Below are 21,664 nucleotides of genomic sequence, written 5' to 3' on the forward strand. Positions count from 1 at the left end.
TCCACATACTTAACTGCATAATCTCGCTTTCATTTTGTGAAGTGTAGGAAAAGCTCTAGAAGACACAACATTATACAGAGAAAAGTGCTTACTTCTGAATGGATAGGATTAGAGATTTTCCCACATTTTCAAAATTTTTATTACAATCACATAATCTTATTTCATAAAATATTTAAAAAGATACCAGAACAAGATTTCAAACAGAATCCCAACAGGGATGTTCGGAAAAATCTAGTAGGTGCCGTGTCTAACTACACATTAAAAGAAAGTCTTTGCTACCTACGTAAATCATCCCAAGGGTTAGCATCTTTAATTCTTTACCATGTGACTAGTTCTTTAATTTCAAACCCAAATCCATGAGATTGAATCAAAATCTTCCAATTATATTTTATCTACTGAGTATCTGCTGTGTGTTTTGTACAATGTCATTTTCTTTGAGATAATAATCCTATTATCTCATTGTGCAAATGAGACTGTGCATTGTGCATTGAGACTGAGAGAGTTTGTGTATTTGGCCACATACCAGACACTATTCTAAGTGCTTTACATATATAAGTGAATTTAATCTTCACAATTGTCCCAATAAATACATAGGTTCTTTTATCATTCCCCTTTTACAGATATGAAAACTGAGGCACAGGGCCCTTCAGTAACTTTCCCATGGTGAGGCAGCTAGTAAGTAGAAAAGTTGGGTTAGAAGCCACAGGGTCTGTCTCCAAAGTCTTCCCTCAGTTACCATGTACTTCCTGGCAGAAATTTAACCCTACAGGTAGCAATTTCTAGTAGAGTGTTCATCATATCCTATCATATTATATTTATAGTATATGTAACATTTGATACATAACAAATAATAAGTGACAAACATGTAAATTATGAAGTAAACTTAAGGAGAATATCACTACCAGCCATGAAACTATGTGAGTGTTCCTTCTATTGTCCTGGATTTTCTATTTACCATTCTCTTGCTTTTAAATAGTTTTATTATATATCAATGAATAATCTACAGTTTAGTTTTGCATATTAGTAAACATAATATTATTATAACATTGTGTTTAGTCTTCTAATACTTGTTTTTCCCCTCAAGATTTATTCATTTCCTTTGCATGTAACTGGTTTCTTTTCATTATTGCACAATGCCATTGTGCAAATATGTCATATTTTATTTTTATCCATTCTTCTTTTAGTGACCTTTAAGGTATTCAGTGAGTTGCTAACACACATAATTCTCTCATGAACATTCTTGGAAAGTTCTTTTAGTGCACGTGTACAAGAATTTTTATACAGAGTATATGCCGAGAAATAGAATTGCTGGGCTATAGAGAAAAATTACTCACATGTGCATGATATTGCCAGGTTGTCTTCCAGAGTGACTGGACACTTTATATTCCTAACAGTAGTTGTCCATGTTTTTGCTAATACTCAGCTTGCTTTTTTCAGATTGCAAATTGTGCCCATCTGATACATGTAAATTTGATCTCATTGTGATCTCAACTTGTATTTCCCTGACTCTTTATGAAGTTCAGCATTTTTTCATTAGTATCACCTCATCTGTGAAATGGCGATTCATCTTTGTCCACCTTTCTACTGGTTACTTTACTTTTTTTCTTTTAAAGAATTTTTAATGTATTCTAGATACTATGTTTTGTTGAGTGTATGTGTTGCAAATATCTCCTTCCAATCTGTGGTTTGTCTTTTCTTTTTCTCTATGATGCCTTTCAATGAACAGAAAAGTTTTAAATGTCAACACAGTCATGTTTCCTTTCTTCTCTTATATGATTAGAGATTCCTACATTTCATTTAATAAATCTTCTATTGCCCTCATCAATAATTATTTTTCTACATTTTATTCTTCAAATTTTCAAAGTTTTGCCTTTCATGAGAAAGTAAGGGACTTGTATATTTGTATAAAGTGAAGTAGAAATCACTTTTGTTTTATATAGACACCAACTGTCTCAGACCCATTTCTTGAAGATCATTCTTTTCCATGAGCTGCAATCAAATCTCCAGATATGGGGCATTCACTTCTGTTCTATGTACTCTGGTCCATTCTAACTAAATCGTCTATCCCTATACTAATACCACACAGTCCTAATTACGTAACTTGATAATAATTTTTGGTATCTGGCAGGGCTATTTCCCCTTCACCTTTTTCTTCCTGAAGAATATCTTGCAAGTCACTAATTTTTACTGAGTTATTTTTATTCAATAAAGTACACAAATGTTATGTATATATACTGATGAAATTTGCTAGATCTGTACGCCCACGTAACTACTGCCAAGATCACAATATATACACCTCCAGCGCCCCGGAAGGCTGACTCACGTGCTCTTCAGTCAATCCCTTTGTCAACGGTAACCACTGACCTCCATCAATGCACATTTCTTTTACCTGTGTTTAAATTTCATATGAATAGAATTATATGATATGTACTTTGTGTGTCTAGTTTCTTTCAGTCAAAATTATGTTTGTAAGATTCATTCCTGTTGATCCATATAGCAGTCGTTTCTTCTTTCGTTGCTGGATAGTATCACTTCACATTTGAATGACCAATTCTAAATTAGGATTGGTGGTCTATGGGCCCTTTCCAGTTTAAGGCTGTTATAAATGAACGTACTTACTGAGTCTTGGTATGTCAGCCCTTGTAAATGTAACCCTTTTGCTGTCTGTATAGTCGTAAATCATTATGAGTCTAGATTTATACCTCCTTGATGAATAATAATATCGAGCGTCTTTCTATATGCTTATTGACCATTTGCATATCCTCTTTGTAATATGCCTTTTCAAAGATTTTCCCCATTCTTCTCATTGAATTGTCAAGTTTTTTCTTTTGTGTGGGAATTCCCTCTAGATTCAAGTCATTTGTGACATATATTTTTATATGTGGCTTGCCTTTTCACTGTCTTAATGGCATATTTTGATGACTAAAAGTTCTTAATTTAATAATTTTAATTCCAATTGATCCATATTTCATGTATAATTTGTGTGCTACTTAATAACTCTTACAAAGTCCAATTTCATGAAAGTAATTAATCTCTTATATTTTCTTACAGAAACTTTATTTTTTTCCTCTTTTCCATAATTGGATTTATGAGTCATCTCAGATTATATTGGGGACATGATGTGAAGCAGGGGTCAAGGTTTTTGTTTGTTTTTTTCCCTTAAGGAAATCCAGTTGACACAGCACCATTTATTGTAAATACCACCTTTCTCCACTGAGTTAGAGCGGTGCTTTGGTAGTAAATGAGGTTACCATATATGTTGGATTGTTTTGCTATAAAAATTATGCTGGTGTTTCTTGACTCTGAATTCTGTACCATTTTTTATTCTTACACAATTGTTATGGTATCTTAATTATTATAACTGCATAAGTTTTTATATCTAGAAGTAGAGAATATCCAGCTTGTTCATCTTCAGTATTGTTTTAACCATTCTGGGCACTTGCTTTTTGTTGTTGCTTTCACCTTCACCCGAGGATATTTTTTCCATTGTTTTTCATAGAGAGTGGAAGGTAGAGAGAAAGAGAAACATCAGTGTGAGAGAGGCCAGGGCCGGGATCAAGCCTGCAACCGAGAGGTACATGTTCTTGGCCAGAATTGAACACAGGACCCTTCAGTCCTTGGGCTGACGCTCTCACCACTGAGCAGACTGGCTAGGGCTATTCTGGGCACTTTGTATTTGCACACAAGATTTTAGAATCAGAGTTAGCACCTTCCATATTTAATAAAACATGCTAGGATTTCTATTGAGATCGAATTGATTTTAAGAATCAGGGGAGAATAGACAATTTAACAGGATCGAGTCCTTTAATTCATGAACTCACTTTGAAGTTTTCCATATTGGGATCTTCCACATTTTTCTTATATCTATTGCTATGTATTTGATGGGTTTGTTTGGTGCTATTTTAAATAATTTTTGTCAACTTAATTTTCTACCTGTTTGTTATAGAATTTTTTTATATTGATCTTACATCCAGCATAGCCACTAAACGAACTCGGTAATTTGAAAAGTTTGTGAATTCTTTGGATTTTCTTCAGACACAATCATACTTTTGAGAAAACTGACAAGTTTTATTCCTTCCTTTTTTATTTTCTTATTATACTAAGTAAGACTCAGTCCAGCGCTGATTAGAAATGACAAGAATGGTCATCTCTATTTTCTTCCCAACCTTGAGGAAAATTGTTTAATATTTCACCAAAAATAATGATGTCAGTTGCAAGCTTTTGTAGATATATTTTATTGGATGAAAGGGATTTCCTTCTATTCCTAGTTTGCTAAGAATTTTCACTTTTAGTATGTCTTAGATTAAAACAAATGCTTATTCTGCATCTATTATGATAAGCATATAGATTTTCTCCCTTACTCTGTAATGGTGCTAAATTACATTGATTTTCAAAAGTTAATATAAACCTGCATTACTAGAATAAACCTGATGATGTAATATCTTTTCTTTATATTATTGTATTTGAGTGCTAATAATTTTTAAGGATTTTTACACTACTGTTCATGAAATAGCTTGACATAATTTTTCTTGTATAACTTTGTCACGTTTTGCTATAAAGGTTATGCTGATGTCATTAATAAATTGGGAAACGTTTCCTCCTTTTTTATTTTCTAGAAGAGTTTATTATTTCTAGAAGAATAATATTGATATTATTTCTTTCTAAAGTGTTTGGAAGAATTGAAGCCATTTGGAACTTTAATTTTCTGGGTGAAGAGATTTTTTAATTTCAGACAAAATATCTTTAATATATATAGAACTATCCAGATTTTTCTATTTCCTCTTGGGTCAATTTTGGTAGATTGTGTTTTTTAGTAAATTTGCCCATTTGAATAAAGTTTTTCGTGACATTTGCATTTTAATTTCTGTAGGATATCTAGTGTATCTATTTTTCTCATCATAATTTACCAGGGATTTCTTGTCTTTTTTGTATATTTGCTTATTATGTCCTTAAATTTTTTATTTTTATATAACTTTTTCCTTCTTTCTGCAGTTAAATTTACTGTGCTTGCTCTAGTTCTCAAAGTGGAAGGTCAGACTGTTGATCCTTCAACCATTCTTCTCGTCTTGAATATATGAATTTAGAGCTATGGATTTTTCTCTAAATTCTGCTTCAGCAGCATCCTACAAGTTTTGTATATCTTGAATCTTCATTATCATTCAGTTCAAAACATTTTCTGATATCGTGTGTTTTTCGTTAATGCATGGGTTATTTGTATGTGTGTTGCTTAATTTCCAAATACTTAGGAATTTTCTAGAAATGTTCTGGCTACTGTTTTCTAATTTGGTTCCAGTGTGGTCAAATATCATACTGTGTATGATTTCAGTTCACTTTTGAAATTAATTGTGCAGAGGATTCTTTAAATCAATTAAGTCAAGTGCATTACTAGAGTAGCCCAAATCTTAAGCTATACTTACTAATTTCTGTGTGTGTTGTTCTGTCAGTTACTGAGAGGGGTGTATTGAAATCTAAAATTGTTGCTGCAAATTTATCTTTTTTTTAGTCTGTAAACGTTTACCTTATATTTTCAAAATGTGTCGTTTGGTGCATACACACAGTGGTGCCTCGGTTTTCGACCGTGATCCGTCCTGGAGACCGTCCGAGTTCCGAACTAGTGGAAACGAGGGACCCACAGCCGACAGCTCGCCTGGGCCCTCGTCCTCAGCGGAAGCCGCGGGCCTGTTCCACTTCCGGGGCGGGTTCCAAACCTGAAGCTGTACTTCCGGGTTTACGGTGCTCGGAACCGAAATGTTTGTGGACCAAGACGATCGAAAACCGAGGTACCACTGTATTTAGGATTATAAACATTTTCCTGTTGAAGTGTCGTCATGGAATATCCCCTCCTTCCTTAAAGTCTATTTTGCCTGGTATTGGCATAGCTACATTTGCTTTTATTTCATTAATGTTTGTATATTTATATTCTTCTGTATCCTTTTACGCCTTTTTAATTTCAATTGTATTTTGTCTTTTTATTTAAATTGTTGCTCCTATAAACAGCAATAATTGACATTTGTAGTCTACTTCATCAAATAATAGTGAAGCATTTTGAAATTCTCCAATCTGGTATTAGATTTTCTTCCGTAAGTCTACAAATATTTTGCTTTAGCTATTTTGAGGAACATACAAGTTTATAATCATTTTATCTTCCTAGTAAAATAATTTTTATCATTTGGTATTAACCACTTTTATCCCTAATTGCTTTTTCCTTAAAGTCTGTATTTTTCTGCCAGTGTTCTTCTGGCTATATATTTTTGAAATATTTTTTTTCTTTTCATTTATTTACTTTCACTCTTTCGTGTCCTTATATGTTACGCCTTTCTTTCTCAAATTTTACAATTTTTTTTAAAGAGAGTTCAGATTATTTCCAATGTCAGGGAGGATTAATGATATAGTTAGACTTGTCACTATAATCTTGCTTTGCAATTTCCACTCATTCTTCTTCAGTTTTTCTTTCCTTTATTGTCTTTGTTTCAACTGATTATGATTGTGATTATTATGATTATCATTACTATTATTCCACTTTTTTATTATTAGTTTGGAAGTTATATACTCTTTCTGTTATTGGTCACTCTTGAAATTAAATTTTTTCATGCCCTGCCTGAATAATCAAAGACCTTAGAGCCCTCTAATTCTCAATCATAAACTCCCTACATACAGTCTATTTCCATCTGCCTCATTTTCAATGCCACACATTGGAAATTATTTTTCTTTTATATAGTATATATGGTTTAAATTTATTTTAAAAAATATAAATGTGTTTAGGGTGAGGACTTGCCAGGAAAGCACATGTAATCTGCAGCCATCCATTCACGGGCATGGTGGCTCTTGACCTCAAAGTCCCCCATACTCTTCCAGAGGCCAAGTAGCAGCCAGGGAGAGGGGTCAAGATGTCAAAATGAAGTTCAAACCCCTTTGTGACTTCTGACTGGAGCTAGAACCCTAAAAGGAATTTCAGTGCACCTTCCCACATTTGCAGGAAGAATATGTCTTCTCTTCTTTCCAAAGAGCTGAGACCGAAGTACAGTGTTCGATTCATGGCCACCTGAAAAGATGACGAGATTCAGGTTGTTCCAGGACATTACAAAGGGCAGCAAATTGGCAAAGTCGTCCTGGTGTACAGGAAGAAGAATGTCATCTACATTGAACGAGTGCGACAGGAGAAAGCTAATGGTACAACTGTTCATGTGGACATTCACCCAGCAAGGTGGTTATCACTAAACTAAAGCTAGACAAAGACCACAAAAAGATCCTTGAACGTAAAGACAAATCTTGCCCAGTAGGAAAGGAAAAAGCCAAATACAAGGATGAAACCATTGAGAAGGTGCAGGAATAAACTAATATACAAATTTAAAAACTTAAAATGAACAAAAAACAAAATATATATGTATGTATGTGTGTGTGTGTGTGTGTGTGGGTATATATATATATATATGTTTAAATTTATACTTGGTTTACTTATTGCTATGCTCCATGCTCCTTTTGGCTTATCGGAAATTTTATATGGGTTTCTTTGTATCTTTTGTAAATCCTTTAGAAGGTCCGTTGGTGAAAATTTATTTATAGGGAAAAAATATCAGATCTGTATGCCTGAAAAAGTCTTTATTTCACCCTTGCTTTTTGGATACAAAGTTCTAGATTATTAGTGATTTTCTCTCACCTCTCTATTGTTCCACTGTCTCCTGATTCATGCTGCTGCTGAAAAGTCTTCTGTCATTCACTATTATTACTCTGCTCAGCCTCTGGCTGCTTTTACAATCTCATTTCTGTTAATGGAGTTCTGAAGTTATACCACAATATGTCTACACGTGAATTTTCTTGACTTATTTTGCCAGGTAAACAAGTTACCTCCTACATCTATATATTGACATCTTTTATTAATACTGGAAAATTATTAACCATTATCCTTTCACCTACTGCTCGCCTACATTCCCTCTATATTCCCTTTTTTGTACTAATATTAGATACATAGTAGACCTTCTAATTTAATCTTCCATGCTTTTAATTATTCTTTTATATTCTTCATCTTCTTGTCTTTGTGTGCCACATTCAAGGTAAATTCTTTAATTTTATTCCTCGATTTGCTAATTTTCTCTTATCTTGTCTACTCTGTTATTTAATCCAGTCTAACCCAGACCAGCTCACCAATTCAGAGCAGTATCCTTTGACCCAAACCTATATTTCTGTTCTTATATTTTTTGTAGAACATTCCTTTGTAGATCCGCACCAGGGAGCCAAGTGCATTGTCAGTACAAAGATGTTTGTAATAATTCCACCTCCTTGCTGGACATTTTTCTTGGCTGTGGTTCTCCATACTCTCATTGAGTCTGCTTGGCAGGAAGCTTAGAGATGTAAATAGTAGCAGATATTACCCAGAATCCATCAACAACATTATAGCACAATAGAAGAGAAAATTAAAGGGTGCATTATATAAAGAGTCAGTACTGTTTTCTAAAACTTTTAATTCTATAGATACATAAGCATATATGTGTCTTAGGTCACAATGTAAAATGTACTTCTTAGTGCCAATGGAAGTGAAATATTTGTGAAAACTATTGATCCGGCTCCCACCTGAGACAATTCTATAATACAGAATACAAAAGAATAGAAACAGTATATGACATTAGGGTACTTATTTTATAAAACTTGTTTACTCATACAGATATATATATACATATATGTGCTAAGTCACAATATGAAATGTATTTCTTACTGTGGGTGGTAGCCAAAAAGTCTAAAAACCAGATTTGCTTTCTAACTGAGGCCAGAAATATTACAAAGCAGTGTGATTGTCTGAGCTGCAGCCAGCGATATAAAGAGAAGGACAAGGGGTCCACAATGCCCTCAGCACCAAGAGCTCTGTAGGCACCAGATATATTTGTAGAATGACTGCTGGGCTTCTAGGCAACTGGGGAGGGGCACGTCCACAGGACTGCCCACAGAGCCGAGGCAGACAACAGGGCTGGGCCACGCCGGGCGGGTACTTTTCCATCCTGTTTCCACGCCCGGCTCTTCAAGATATTGCATTAAAAGCCATCCAGACACAGGAGCCTTGGAGAGAGAGGGGCTCAACCTTCTGAACTGCTTGCTACCTTTAGCTTTCGGCTAGAGGACCCCCAAGGGGTGCTCCGCAGAGAACCTGACTTTGGGAGTCAGTTACAGAGACAATCTACTGGGGTTTGTGGCTGCTCCAGTTGTTTGCTCTTCTTGTTTTAAATTGTTCATCTCTCATCTTCTACATTTACTTTCAGTTTGTTTCATCTCTAAATGTTTAGCATTTAGAGGACATTATATTCCTCTGACTAGTTTTAGCTTTATTTTTCATCTTTGTTTAAAATAAATTGTTTTGGCTACCTGGCTTACTTTTTATATTCCATTTAATTCTTCCTTTCATTGCTTTTACTTTCAAACACTTTTGTTCCCTTTCTCTGCTTTAGCTTTATTCACAGCTACACACTTGAAGAAATTCTACGCTTCTGATTTTAACACCTAAAATTTTATTTCTTCTGCCGCATTAGTTGTACTTTATAATTCCTGAGCTTCTGGTTTTACTTTTTAACCTGTTTGATTTATTATTTTTATTCATTTTGTTTGGTTTCTCTTACTTCAGCCTTAATTTTTCTCCCCAGCCTTTGGTTTTATTGGTTTGTAAGTGTATTTTCTTACTTGTAACTTTAATTATTCTTTTCCTTGTATAATGTGCATTTATCAAGCTGACAAGCAACAGAAATGCGAAGCTCAGGCTCTTAATCACTGTGCCATTCAGCCTTCTTAATCTGTACGCACTTCGTAACCAACCAAACAGGAATATTTACAGTCTGCCTTGAACATGGGTGTGGTTTTTTTCTCTTTGGATCCATCTCCATTCTTGGCAGGGTTACAACAAATCTCATTGCCTGAATCCTTCCTTGTACTCATTACAAGGAGCAAGGAAAGCCGCCTAAAGCTAGAAGAATCCAGGGTTTTTAAAACAGAGTGGACAGGACAATGGGGGGGCGGCTTCCAGGTGCGTGTGCCACCTGGGCCAGCTTGGACACCAGGCTGTTGGAAGGAGGTGCTCCCTCCGTCTCTCAACCTTCGGTGCAGGTCCCTCAGGGAAGGCCTCAGAATGAGGGGAAGGCGGTGAGAAGGGGCTCCAATGCTTTGTTCTTGTCTCTGGCAGGGAAGAGGACCTTTCCCTTGAACCCAGAGGCATAATCTGCACAATTTCTATGACTGTGGTGGAGAATCTTACTATTCAATACCATCTTGCCTCTGTATCGATCACAGCCTGGCCAGAAGATGGAAATCACCTAGTAAGCCATTTCATGTTGAGTCGGGCCAGCCACTGCCAGGTTTTGGGGTACGTGGCAAATGTGATTGATTCCATGGGCACACGCTCACTGCTGCACTTCCCTTGCTGTGAAATGAGTTTCTTAATCAGACTCAGCACTCTGCAGAGTGCCATGAAGGCAGGTATGGGTCTCTGTGAGCTCATAGTGGGGGATGCCGGCAGAAGTTTAAGGAGCAGGGAATACAAATCCAAACTCAGAATATGTCTGTTTCAGCACAAACACATTTCTGCCCTCTCTGTGACGGCCAATGTAATCAACCTACTACCGATCAGCAGGCTGGCCCCCTGGGGAATGGAGGCAACAACTGGTTAGGGGCTGAGTTTTAATGTAGGTCTCTGCTGGTGCTAAACTAGGTGTTCAGCAGTAGCAGTAGCCAGATCAATCTTCGGAAGGAGAAATCCAAGCTGCTGAGCCCACACATAGTCTTCATCCACTGTTTTTCACGGACCCATCGAGCAAGCACTGGGTGGCTGGGAGAAGCCAACTGGCCTCCACAGAGTACGTCATTTTCCCCACCTCATTATTAAGAGCGTCATCTGCAGAATGCTATGTTGAGCACTTACACGGTGCAGATATCTGCACAGTCTGTGCCCATCAGAGGGGATTCAGAACATGAAATAAGAAAAAGGAACTAGAGAAGGCAGACCTGGGTAATGAGGTGATAACGAATGCTGGTTAAGTTCAGCTTGGGGTATGCTGAGTGAGATCTCTGTGGGCCTTTCGAGCACAAAGGGGCCCTTATGGAACCCAAGAGACATACTAAGATACAGAAATTTGGCTGCAAGTGAGGTAGAGGTAATAGCGGAAACCACAAGATGGGGAGTTGAAACTGAAGAGTTTAGGACAGGACTGTGCAGGACATCGGGAGTGGGCTGTCAAAGAGAAGCCGTGGAGAAGACTGGAAAGGAGAGTCTAAGGGAAGGGAACCCGGGATGGGAGCAAGGCCATGAAGGCAGAGAAGGAAACGTTTCTTACAGTGACCAACAATTGTTACATGTTAAGGAGAGAGAGGTACAATGCAGGCAGAAAAGCCCCATCAGATTTGGCCGTTAGATCACTGGTATCAAGCGAGTGGTGGAAGAAGCTAGATTCACAGAAAGGTTGATGAATGAATACAAGGCAGGGAGGCCAAGTCAGAGAACGCTGCCCCTTCATCCAAATAACAGACCACAAAGTGAAGTAAAAAAGGCTCTATACAGCATTTCTACATCGGCATTTGAAAGGGGACATAAGGATTTTAAGTTTTTAAGATGAGAGGTTGAGCATTTTATAAAATGAAAGGGGAAGCACGTCTATGCAAATAGAGCTTGCAGGACCAGAGAGGCAATATCCCAGAAGGGATGATTTATAACAATCGCTATGACCAAATGGGTGGGTCTGTGGGTTGAAACCAGATAGTGTTGAAAGTGAAAAGAAACTGTTACCCCAAAAAGACTTCTGCTAAAAACAGAAGGGAACAGGACATCCTAGGAGCACCCAGGCTACTGTTCTTTCAAGGGCGACCCCTGGGCCCAAGTGGAGGTTGAAAACAGGAGCTAGGAGTTGTTCTGCCCAGCAAAGAACAAAAGGCTGCACTTTCCCTACGTGCCAGGCACTGTACCTCGTGCTTTACACTTATGACCTTATTTAATGACCCCTAAGGAAGTATTCTACATGGTTCCTGCCAGCTGTCCCTGAAACTCTAGCACAGAACGTGGGTCATACCCCAGGAGCCCACCCAGCAGAACCCATGAGTGGGCATTCCTCGGGCAAACCTGAAAGTCCTCTGAAGTCTCTGAGGCTGTGAGCAAACCAGGGGGCAAAACAAGAACGACAGTGACCACCTTTCCATGTCTGAAGTAACCGCATTTTTAATAACTGGTTTCTTAGTCACACCTTCATCTGTTACCAATCCCATTATTCAAAAGTCTACACAGTTCAGTTAAGCCAAATATTTCAAAGCACATTTCCAAAAGAGTAAAAATTTTGCATTGAAAGGGGGAGAAAAAAAAAGGCTGGTTACAACCAAGCTATGCTGTCCATGAATTGACTCTTTATATTTACACAGCAGCTACACACGCAGGTAGGGCAGGTGGCTGCAGAACACGATGCCAGAGACACTGTCTGTGATAAATGCCCTGGGGCAGGAGACGTGACACTGAAGTAATAAGTAAGGCTGATTCCATAAAGCAAAATTGGCTGCCGATCTCATTATAGCCATACCTTGTGGTATGTTTATAAAATATTTCTTTCACAAGTTAAAACAGTATCTGTTACAGATGGATTTAATTTTGGTAAAATCAATGAAAAAAGTTCTATGTTAATGCAACATTTGTTGTAAAGATTCCAGAAACACATAAGTCAAAAATTCAAATTACGATTCTCACAGTAACTGTAACTGCGATACAACATACACAATGGAAGAAATGTTACCCACGTATACCACAGTACAAAATACCCAGTAAGCAGAAACAAGCTGAGTTATGCTTGTTGTGGGAGTCATCATTTCCAACTAGCGGGGATATATAAAAATTGAAACCATAAATGCATGCATTATTTTATGTACTTAATTCAAATTTTTCTTGATCCAATTTAATCAGCTTTGCATCCAAACTGCATTTGCCTTTCATAAAGTGCAAATGAATGTCTTTCATAATTTTCAAATCCACATCACTTGGTTTCTTTTATTCATACAGGCTGCCTCTAGAATGGCATCAATACACCCTGTCCCTCCCCGCAGAGGTCAGGAAGTGTCTGCCGAGACCCATTTCTCTACATTCCCTTCCTCCCTGAAGGACACCACAGGGAGGGAAAAAGACACCAAAGAGACAAGAATCACAGTGAGGAGCTTAGACAGGTAAATCAGTGCAACCGAAGAGGGGCACCGGCACCATGACCTTCCCCCTTAGCACCTTCCTAAGCAAAAATGAGAAAAATACTACCACCATGTATTTACAGTTTCCAAAGTGGTCAGTTACAACGTCTTCTCATCTGATCCTCACAACAAAGAGACAAAAAGAAAACACATTTTGGCTGTTCAGCTCTTTGTGATTCAAGTAGAATATATTTAAGGATGTGCTTTTATGTGGTCATTTAAAGTCTGGACCATTTAATTGCACTCACAATATTACCCACTTACCATATGCAGAGTACGTGCTTATTATTGAAGGCAGAATATACTTTATGTAAAAAGATTACGGTTATGAGCTAAACGCTTAACATATTTTAAGCCTTTTACTTTAACTATATTCTGAAAATTCAATAATGTAATAGAAGGAGATATACCTGCCCTCTGAAACTCCGCCTGGGCGGAATTAATCCTGTGTATTACATCCAATACTACCTGTCCCCGTTTCGTTTACCTGAGAAGGGCACCTTGTACAACCTCTGAGGAGGAATCCTTTCACATTCCAGCAGTCTTTACACTCAGGGTATGTTTCATTATATTGAAACTAAATTACTCTGGCCCGGCCGGCATGGCTCAGGGGTTGAGCATCACCTATGATCCAGGAGATCGCAGTTTGATTCCCGGTCAGGACACATGTCCAGGTTGTGGGCTCCATCCCCAGCAGGGGGAACGCAGGAGGCAGCTGATCAATGATTCATCATTGATGTTTTTATCTCTCTCTCTCTTCCTCTCTCTGAAATCATAAAGATACATTAAAAAAAAATTACTTTGGTTCAAAAGCAGTCACATTTCCTTTGCTACTGTAAGTAGTTCCACCCCTTAGAACACCATAGTGTTCACAGCCTTTGGGTATTTAGAGGGTGAAATGGTGAACCTTTCTGTCTCTTAGCACTACTATAACCAGCTATTAGAATTTAAGTTTGTTCCCCCGCCCCTCCTCCTACACGCAGAAGGATCCTTTTCCACATAATAAGGTAAAAATTCTCCTTCTTCATCTTTCTAGTGTACCAAAGATGAATTAAAATGAAAACCTCAGAGCTGGCAGAAAGCCTCAATATCACCTGTTCTAACCTGGGAGATAACAGTTAATCCTCTGCTTGTAAAAAGTATGACCATTTGCATATAATTAAAGGGTAATAATTAAGTGCTAAAAGGAAAACAAATCCTAAGGAATATTAATTTTAGGAGGCTTTATTGTGGAGGAAGCGCTGTCTTCTTAATGATACCTACAAATCATACAACAGGCCCTGCAATGAATAAAGATTTACACATAAATTCTTAGATAAATCATAAAATCCAAAAAGGTATCCCATGGGACATGAATATGCAACTTTCAGGGCTTATTCCCCCTTATCTATGAAGAAACAATATCCGGGGCTGACAGCAAAGCACACTCTGAACACTCCCTCCAGTTAATAGAAGGTACGAAGCTGGCTGGTTGGTGAGGGAGATAAAGAGCTCTTGCATCTTGTCAGAGATCAGAAAAGGGGCTTATTCACTGCCTTATGGGATGCGTCAGTCGGACGTAAAGGCAGGGCTGTGAGCTGATTCTTCCACACAGTCCACCCACTCGATGGGGCTGTCTCAGGAACACTGCAGATCCAGCCAGTGGGCAAGGTTTACTTTAAACAGGATGAAACAATGTCTCTTTCAATAGGGAAACTGAAGCAAAAGTGACCAGCTAGAGGATCACAGAATGAATGAATGCTTAGAAATATAAAATGATAGGGCTTGTTTCTCTTGAGCAGTCAATGTGAAATTCCCAAAGGTCATAAGTTTTCCAGATAAACTGACAACAAATAAGGTCCTGAAGATTGTCAGTATCATATTTACTTACAATGAAAGCTAAAGAATTCCATTAGTGACTGACAGTAAAATATTCACACATTAAAGAATGAACCAAAGGAAAATCTTGGGAACAAGGTGAGTGGTCCAACAATAAAACAATGCTAAATAAATTACAGAACATTTATAAAATGGGTACTCCGCAGCCACTCCCAATGTGTTCTTGCAGAACATCCAAGAAGAGGGAAGAGTTGATAACATATTGCAAAATGAAAAGTGAGGTTACAAAATGGTATGTTCTATATAATCTCTATGTTAGAGGGAAAAAAGTACATAGAAAAAAAAGAATGGGGGAACATACACAAAAATACTATCAGAAGTTACCTCTACTGGGGAGAATTTCATGTCTTCACATTTTTTTCTTTTCCAAATGAAAAGGGGCTAATGGGAAATTCTTATTTTCTCATAACAGCCAATAAGTATATTCTGATCTCTTTGTCCCATCTTTCTAATAAGAAACCAAAGAAAAAACCAAAAAATATATTTAGTGCCATTTAGCACTTGCAATAACAATTATTTTTCTTTCAGTTAAAAGACAATAGTTCACCAAATTTATAATTTCCTTATACTTTTTGCCAATTCGCACAAGAGCAATGTATTTTTTAGAAGATATGATGTAAGTTTTTATCCAAGGGTGCAGTCATCCATGCAGTCGTCTTTATACATCATCACGTCTAGAAGATGAACTTCATATGCTTGATTCCGTAAGTTTTGAAGAAAACCATGATAATGAGAGCCCACAGTCCCAGAATAAAGCCCCCGGGAGGATGCCAATCTTTCGGCTTTGGTTTCTGCAAAACAAGGGTGACACGGTAAATTTAACAAGAGGTCAATAGTTCAGCAGTGGATTAAGAAAATACTGACAGAAAATAGAAATTTCACAAGTGGATTTTTAAGGCAGAGTAATGTAGTCAAATTAAACGTCTTAGGATGGTAGCAATGGTAAAGACCTCAAACGGTAAATATCTCTAAGTGGCTGTTACAAACATCAGTTCCCTCAAAGGGGCCTTCCCTGGCTACCCTGCCCAACCATCTCCCTTCACGCGAGTTACCCAGTAGTAGGCTAACAGTCCTCACTTTGAATTCACATGTTCATTAGTTGGTTGGTTTTATGTCTCTCCACAAACCGTAGCGCTGACGGTCATCCTGTTACATTCCCAGCACCTACCTGCACAGTGCCTGGCTCACAGGAGACACTCGTACCGTACACTAAGTAAATCAGTGGAAAAACTGTAATGCACCCAAACAAAAGCTACCCAATTCCATTAATTCTGATATTCAACAAAACTTGTTTGGGGGCCAGTGCCTTTGGTCACGTTACTCCTTTGAGGTAGAATGCTCCTTACTCCACTATGCCTATTCCAAACTCACTAACTCAAACGCCAACTCCTCCAAATTTTCCCAGCTGGTAGATTCTTTTCTTTGAATCTGTAGCTCCTTCTACTTTTACTCCTATCTACTATTATAGTTATCTTTATTCCTTTCTCCCTGTTAACTTCCAGGGGTCAAATTCCGCCTGAGTCCATTTTACATTCCCTTCTCCGTTCCCTACTCCTCAACACTCAGCCAAGTGTCCTGTATGCTTCCTTGCCCAGCAAGGAAAGGCAAACCAGTCTTCCCCCACTTACTTGTCATTTCAACAGCTACACTATGGCCCTAGAACTGGAGGTCTGTGACTGTGATCTCTTTGTGAGTTCCACTTCCTGAATTACTAGCTAAGATTGTAAGGATAGTTATGATGAGAATCATATTTTAAAGAGAAGGTGTAATCTGAACTTTGCTTCAGTCATTATGTAAACTAGATCCAAGAAAGGTTCATGAATCTCTTAGATGGATCCACATCTTAGAGTTTGGTTTTCTCTTACGTACCTGGACACCTAATGCTCAACTTCACTCAATCTCAACTAATCACATTACAAAAAGAAAAAAGGAAGAAGGGAAGGAAGGAGGGGAGGGAGGCAGAGAAGAAGGGGAGCTCAAAAATAAAAATAAAACATGTCAGGTCCAATCAACCAGAATTTATCAGTAGGGCCATGCCAGTAACAGGTACTCAATGCCACCTTCTATAGTTACTTGTTTATTACCTATGCTATTATCTGATAGTTATCTAATGTCCACTAAACCCACTAACAAATCTCCAAAAATATTTTTGTAGCATCAGGTTTCTGCAACAATGGTAATAAATAGGAACAGCGCGAAGGACAGCTAACCAACGCCCTGTCCACCATGAATGCTGTTCAGGTCGGGGAGGTCTCTCAAGATAATCCCCTCTGAACCTACTAGAATGATAAATCCAGCCCCATACCTCATCTAAGCTAAATTTCACAAAGAACTTCAACCACCACCTGTGGCATCTGAACAGTATTTACAGCCAGCCTCTGATAAAGACGTCCAGGAAAAATACTGCTATACTGTCTCCTAGAGGTAAATTTCACCAATGTTCTTTGCCATCCACCCTCCTCACTTTAAGGGAACTGCAGGGACGCTGGCTTCTAGCTCTCTCTTATAGTCTTCCTGGACACAGACTGGCTCCACTTGTCACCACGCCAGGAATCGCTTGCAAGGAAATGCAGTGGGGGAATCTAGGGACTAACTCCCGTAGCTTGCCTCTAGCCTTCCTCCTCCCAACTGTAATCTAGGTCTGAGGTCTAGTTCCTCTCCCCTTGAAGTTAGCCATTAATGTTAATCAGATGTGGCCCCTTCTGGAGAAATGAACATCTCCCAGGCTCTTGATGCACCTTACCCATGGTATATCTGCAAAGCAATTCATGTAATCTAGGATGATTACAAGGATTTAACTGACTTTATTCTCAATAGAAAACTGACCATAGTTTTTCTTAACCATGATTCATTTTTTTCTGTGATAAGAACACCCACTATTATTAATATTGCTCTGGAATTTCTGGCCAATTCAGACATAACACTTGGGAAGGAGAAGTAAATTTTCATTATTTGCAGATAGTTTGATTAGTTATCCACCAACTATATAAACTTATTGAGAATAAAGAGCTCAGATTTCACATAAATATATTTTTAAAATACCCTTCCAGCCTGGCTGGTGGAGCTCAGTGTTTGAGCATCAACCCATGAATCAGGAGGTCACAGTTCAATTCCCAGTCAGGGCACCTGCCTGGGTTGCTCGCTTGATCCCCAGTAGGGGGCGTGCAGGAACCAGCCAATCAATGATTCTCTCTCATCATTGATGTTTCTAACTCTCTCCCTCTCCCTTCCTCTCTCTGAAATCAATAAAAACATATATATATTTTTAAAACCCTTCTAATATGCCAGTAAAAACAAGTCAGAAAATAGAATAGAAAAAAATTACATTCACAATAACAATAAGAAACATTAACTAACTAGGAATACTCATAGCATGAGATGTAAGGTAAAAGATGTACCTCACTCCATAGAGAGGGGTAAGCAGTCCTGAATATCAACTAGAATATGATAAAGCTAATCTATAATGTTGTTCCAATGCAAAATACATTAGTGAAAGAGAACAGAAAGCAGGCAATCAGCCCAGTATCTAAGAATTTAGTATACAATAAAAACCATTACAAGTCAATAGGCAAGAGAATATTTTACTGGTGCTCTAACAATGGATTAACATTTTTTTAAAAATCAGTTTTGTTTCTAACCCAACACTATAAACCAAAATACACTTTACATGACTTAGAATTAGATGGGAAAATATTGGATGAAAAAAATTTTAATTACTTTTGTAAAGTGGCACCTAGGGACACATCATAATGGAGCTGTTAATCGCAAAGGTGAAAGCAATTACTAAGGAGCTCAGGTTGAGAGAAGAATACATGAGTCCAAGACCCAGCAAGCTGAGGGGACTATCAGGTGGGTGGCTACTCAGGAAGAACTTCTTGGGAGAGCAGGTCCTTGAATGACATATCATAACTGGATTGGTGGAGAGAAGGGGATGGCACCCAAGCAGTGGCACATGGAGCAAAGTCATGGTGATGAAAAAAGCCAGGCACTGGGGAAAGGGTGATGCACCAGCCTTGCTGCTACAGGAATGTGATGAAACTCCACAAGAGTGGAGATTGGTATCTGCTTTGTTCACCGCAGAAGCCGTAGGACCCTGGCGCTTAGGAAACCCTGTTGAAAGAAGCAGCAAGTTTGGGTGCAGCAAACACTGGGGCCAGGAAGAGCCATTCTGTGAATATCCAGTTGTGTGTTCGTATATGAGACAATGAGAAGCCTTTGAGAACTTGAGTGAGTGACAACCACAGGTGAATGGGGTAAAGATATAAAATGTAGGGGAATTTGCACGGTAAAGGAAGTTATAAGTTTAAAGACAATGAATGAAAATGAAGGTTTTTAAAAAACATTTTGAAAGATCTGCATTTTGCAAAGTGTATAAATCAAATTAAAAGGCAAATAAATGGGGTAATATGACAGAAACAGGGTTGAATTCAGTACATGAAATCTCCCAAAAATTAATAAGAAAAGACACAAAGATTCAATAAATGGGACATGAAAATGAAGTTTTTCAGAAAGTAATAATTACAGGTGGCTAATTAACATTAGAAAAAATTCCATTTTCTTGATTACAAAAACAAATTAGAAATGATACACTAATTATTTCTTCCTCTTTTTAAAATTAAACTAATAAATGTTAATAAGGATGATCTACTTTTCAGGAAAGTAATCTATTAACATGTTCAGAGGTCTTTAAAATGTTATCTTTTCATTTCTGGGATCTGTTATATTCCCAGCTAGGATCTATAATTAAGAAACCTAGGAATGGTGACAAAGATTTAATACAAAGGTTTTCTTCCCAGCGTTATTTACGTAATAAAAAACAGGAAATAATCTATATAATATGAGAAGCATTGTACATCCAAGAATTAGTCATAAAAATGTTCTTAAACAATTTTAATGATTTGGAAAGATGCTTTTACTGTAATAAGAAGATAAAAGCAAGATGCAAACTGAGTATAAAATATGACCTTTATTTCTATAACAATATTCAAAGGAAGGAAATATATGAAAGTCTTAATAGTATTTCTCTGGGGGAAGTAGGATTAGAGGTAGTTTTAATCTCTTCTCTCTATATATATCTATACTTTTGAAAATATGTTTTCTACAATGGATATGTATGTCTTTAACCATTTTTTTTGGTGGTGGTGGGGGGACAGGATTTCTAGGAAAAACCTGTATTACAGGCTCCACCTACAAAATCTTCATTTTTTCCAAATTAGGAGATGTACCCGGAATAATACTGTTCAGTATTTGATATCTTACTTTAAGAAAAAGTAACATAAATAGCATGACAGCAACACAATAAAGTGCTTTTTCAGCATGTATTTAATGATATTCCTGGATTATAACAATCTTGCTATTTTTAAAACAACTACAGGTAATATTTTAGACAGTCTACAATGGTTTTACTTACAATCAAATGACAGACTGGTGTAATTATACTTTGCACTGCAGCTGAATCTGAGATAAACATGCCAGCATAGGTAGCTAGATATTAATACAGGAAGGGAGCGAAGAGACTGGGACATTCAGAAGCAGCCTGACAAACTGGGGGCTGAGTGCAGCGCTGGGCCTGCGTCCCGGGAGGCCACAGCCCCGCACGCCCCCCAGCCAGCCGCCGCTTCCCGCAAGGCGCGGACCAGGACGGACTGAGAAGGCCCCCCCCCCGCCCGCGCATGCCCCGTAGAGCCGAGGCGCCCGCGCGCTTCCTAGGAAGCATGCGCACTAGGAGCCAAGATGGCACCCACAGAGGCGAGGCGCCAGCCCGGGAAAGGATCGGCCTGGCTGAGGGACACAGGACCGGAAGACAGAGGAAATGGCCTGGTCAGGGGCAGGCGCCAACGCAAGCCCGGGACAGACTGGGAGGTGGGTTGGTCAGTCTGAAGAGGGGCCTAGTCCTTGCCGAGGCCGAGGGCACGTGATCCGAGCTTAACTAAGCGCTGGCACGCTGGCGGGGGGGGGGGGGGGGCCACCGGCGCTTCCTCCCGCAGCCCACGCGGCCCTCGCAGCAGCCCGGGGCCTGAGCAGCGGCTGGGGCCTGGGCTCTGCACCCGCTGGAGCACAGCCAGTCACACGCACTAAGCCGGAGGAGGCCAGAGACGTGGACTGACCCGAGGGCACGAAATACCCGGACACGGCCTGACGACAAGGCGAGCCCGGCCGCGAGGCCGCGAGGGGGGCGAGGCCCGGGCGCCCGCGGGCCCGCCGCCCCGGGAGGCTCCCCCGAGAGCCCGGGAAGGGCTCCATGCCCACAGGCGGCGAGTTCCTGTTCAAGTAGAGCTATGACTTCATGTGTCCCTATCAGCTTTTCATAAAATGACTTTATGTAGTTAAGGTACTCTACTGACTGCTATTAAATACACTTTTCTTTTTTTTAACCTTTCACAATAACAGCTATAACGCAAAGGTGAAAAGCATACTTGAACACTGCAGCGTGTCGTGCGCAAACACTTAAAAGCTCAAGGGCTACCTATTATTTAAATGCCTAATATTTCAAATTAAATAGATAGGTAGCTAAGCAACACTGCGCTGCCACTTGTGAACAGTCTTCAGTCTCCCATGTTGCTAGGACATTACCACAGAACTTTTAACAGAGCACAGATCT

General features: G+C 38.7%; 1 protein-coding gene and 1 pseudogene across 1 annotated transcript in view; one reads left to right on the forward strand and one right to left on the reverse strand.

Moving 5' to 3' along the window:
* Positions 1 to 6,834: 6,834 nt before the first annotated feature.
* Positions 6,835 to 7,333, forward strand: LOC107540078 (large ribosomal subunit protein uL24 pseudogene; annotated as a pseudogene).
* Positions 7,334 to 12,155: 4,822 nt separating this feature from the next.
* The window catches only part of PIGK (phosphatidylinositol glycan anchor biosynthesis class K), a 75,716-nt gene continuing 66,207 nt past the window's right edge, over positions 12,156 to 21,664 (reverse strand). The window contains exon 11 of the mRNA XM_016216789.2: positions 12,156 to 15,854. Within this exon, the coding sequence (XP_016072275.1) occupies positions 15,738 to 15,854 (117 nt within the window). The 3' untranslated portion in view covers positions 12,156 to 15,737. The remainder of the gene's footprint in view (positions 15,855 to 21,664) is intronic.

The sequence above is a fragment of the Miniopterus natalensis genome, chromosome 9, assembly GCF_054644295.1.
Source record: "Miniopterus natalensis isolate mMinNat1 chromosome 9, mMinNat1.hap1, whole genome shotgun sequence".
Lineage (NCBI taxonomy): Eukaryota > Metazoa > Chordata > Mammalia > Chiroptera > Miniopteridae > Miniopterus > Miniopterus natalensis.